Consider the following 2,334-nt stretch of genomic DNA (forward strand, 5'->3'; position numbering starts at 1 on the left):
CGCTGCTCGGAGGCTGGGCCAACACCTCCCCGGTTACCTGTTGGCTCTGCAGAGCTGCAGAGACGTCCCCCGGGACCCCCAGCCCTCCTTAGGAGCCGGGGGATCCCGGCATGCACTCCCCTCACCCTCCCTGGGCCGCTACGGAGCCCACAGCCCCGCACCGTCAGCGGAGTCGCCCCCCGTACGGCGCCCACCTTGCTAGGAGACCGGGGTGACGGGGGTGCTGACAAGGAGTGCAATGCGCAGGCGCGGCCCTTCCTCCACGAGAGCCGGGTGACGCAGGGGAGGGGGCTGCGGTTCACGCTGGGAAGAGAGTGGTGGGGTGGGGGGTGGGCTGGCTCCCCTTGGACATGCTGCTCTGTCTACACAGTCACCGCTCGCCGAGCCCAATTTATCCCTGTAACCTGCAGGCTTGCGGGAGGGCTTCCCCGAGCCTCCATGATGGTGGGCCAGCCCACAGGCTCCGAGTGCCCTAGTGCACCTCGCGCGGGCGGCCCCGCCCGATCAGCTCCTTTTTCGGAAGCCGAGCTTCCTGCCCAGAAATAAGTAACGAGCGCGACCCCCACCCCCTCAGCGCACGGTGGGTGACCCGCGCGGGGGCCAGGATCACAGGAACAATGCTCTGGCTCCTTACGCCCCCACGCCGCTGGAGGGGGATAAAAGCATCAGACTGTCCAACAAGTTTGTTTCTGCAGTCTCCACTGTTTAAAAATAATCATTAAAACGCTATTTTTTTAAAAAAGCTTGATTCCTATTATCTGGACAACAGGTATTTGTTTGCTTGCTTTAAAATGTTTCAATATAATCCTGGTTTGTTTCCAAAGATGTTGGATTAACATTTAACACCTCACCGGTCACTAAAGCCCAGGCAGTCCAGCAGCCCCAACACAGCCTCGGCTAAAAGAACATCAGAGCCAACAGAATTGGGCTTTTTAAACAGGCAAACAAAGGTCACACCGCCGAAAGGAGGGCGGGGGAGGAGGGGTAAGGCGAACTCCAGTCCAAAAGAGTTTAAAGGGAATAAAAAGGAAAAAAAGTCAGCGCAAGTTTTCCTAAAGCTCGCTTGGTCACGAACAAGGGCTTTTGTGCCTGCTAATTGCACCATTTGTGCGCAAAAGTTCCGACGCGAAGTGTGAACTCTCAACAGAAGGAAACATGAGACAACTGAAGTGCCCTGGTTTATGTGCCCTGCTCCTCCGCCGCCGCCTCCTCTTCTTTCTCCTTCCTCCCGCCGAGGCCGCTGTTGCAGCTTGTTTGCACTGGGGCTTATCCGGAGCGGAAATTCCTTTCCGTTTTTGTGAATGACAAACTCATTAACAATTCATCAACACAACCTGTTCCAGCCGGCCCGTCTCCACGGCAACAGCCCCTTCCGCAGCTCGCTCATTGGCTGGCGGGGAGAATGTATCCATTGAGACGCTCGCTGTTTGTATCCATTGAGGAGCTGCCTTGCGCTGGGGGTGTGCGAGGGCTGAGTCCGAGGGAGACAGAGCGAGTGCGAGGCTTGAATAATCTGAGGAGAAAGACGCTCGGGTGGATTTGAGGTGCAGCCTTGGAGGGAGGGATTAGGAGCCGCTGGACTTTTTTTTTCTCTCCCTCCCCTCTCAGTAGCCCGAAGTCCAAATTAATTGGATTTCATTCACTGGGGAGAAACAAAACTGTCTGGGCAGCTTCATTCAGAGCGATTCATTGACACCGAAAGCGAGCGGCTGCAGCCGGGTGCAGAGGAAAGGAACCACCGGCTTCACTTCTGTCTCGCCTTCCCCAGCCTCTAACCCTGTTTGGGAAGAGCGAGGTGGAATTCAACCCCGCTCCGTGAGCGGCGGCTTCGCGTGGCGCGCTCGGCCTATGCCTGCCCCGAGGGGCGACTGCTAGGCACCCCACCCTCTCTCGCAGCTCGACCCCCATGATAGATACGCTCAGACCCGTGCCCTTCGCGTCGGAAATGGCGATCAGCAAGACGGTGGCGTGGCTCAACGAGCAGCTGGAGCTGGGCAACGAGCGGCTGCTGCTGATGGACTGCCGGCCGCAGGAGCTGTATGAGTCGTCACACATCGAGTCAGCCATCAACGTGGCCATCCCGGGCATCATGCTGCGGCGCCTGCAGAAGGGCAACCTGCCCGTGCACGCGCTCTTCACGCGCGGCGAGGACCGGGACCGCTTCACCCGGCGCTGCGGCACCGACACCGTGGTGCTGTACGACGAGAGTAGCAGCGACTGGAACGAGAACACGGGGGGCGAGTCGGTGCTGGGACTGCTGCTAAAGAAGCTCAAGGACGAGGGCTGCCGGGCCTTCTACCTGGAAGGTGTGTGCGGGGGGAGCAGCGCGGGGGG

General features: G+C 59.1%; 1 protein-coding gene across 2 annotated transcripts in view; it reads left to right on the top strand.

The window, feature by feature from the left end:
• The first annotated feature begins 763 nt into the window (after positions 1 to 763).
• DUSP6 (dual specificity phosphatase 6) overlaps positions 764 to 2,334 on the top strand; it is a 5,254-nt gene continuing 3,683 nt past the window's right edge. Inside the window, exon 1 of one of the 2 annotated variants that reach the window (XM_005886280.2) lies at positions 764 to 2,306. In XM_005886280.2, the coding sequence (XP_005886342.1) occupies positions 1,907 to 2,306 (400 nt within the window). In that variant the 5' untranslated portion in view covers positions 764 to 1,906. The remainder of the gene's footprint in view (positions 2,307 to 2,334) is intronic. The other variant, XM_005886281.2, reaches the window with a different exon arrangement.

This window comes from Myotis brandtii, unplaced genomic scaffold, assembly GCF_000412655.1.
Source record: "Myotis brandtii unplaced genomic scaffold, ASM41265v1 scaffold967, whole genome shotgun sequence".
NCBI classification, from domain to species: Eukaryota; Metazoa; Chordata; class Mammalia; order Chiroptera; family Vespertilionidae; genus Myotis; species Myotis brandtii.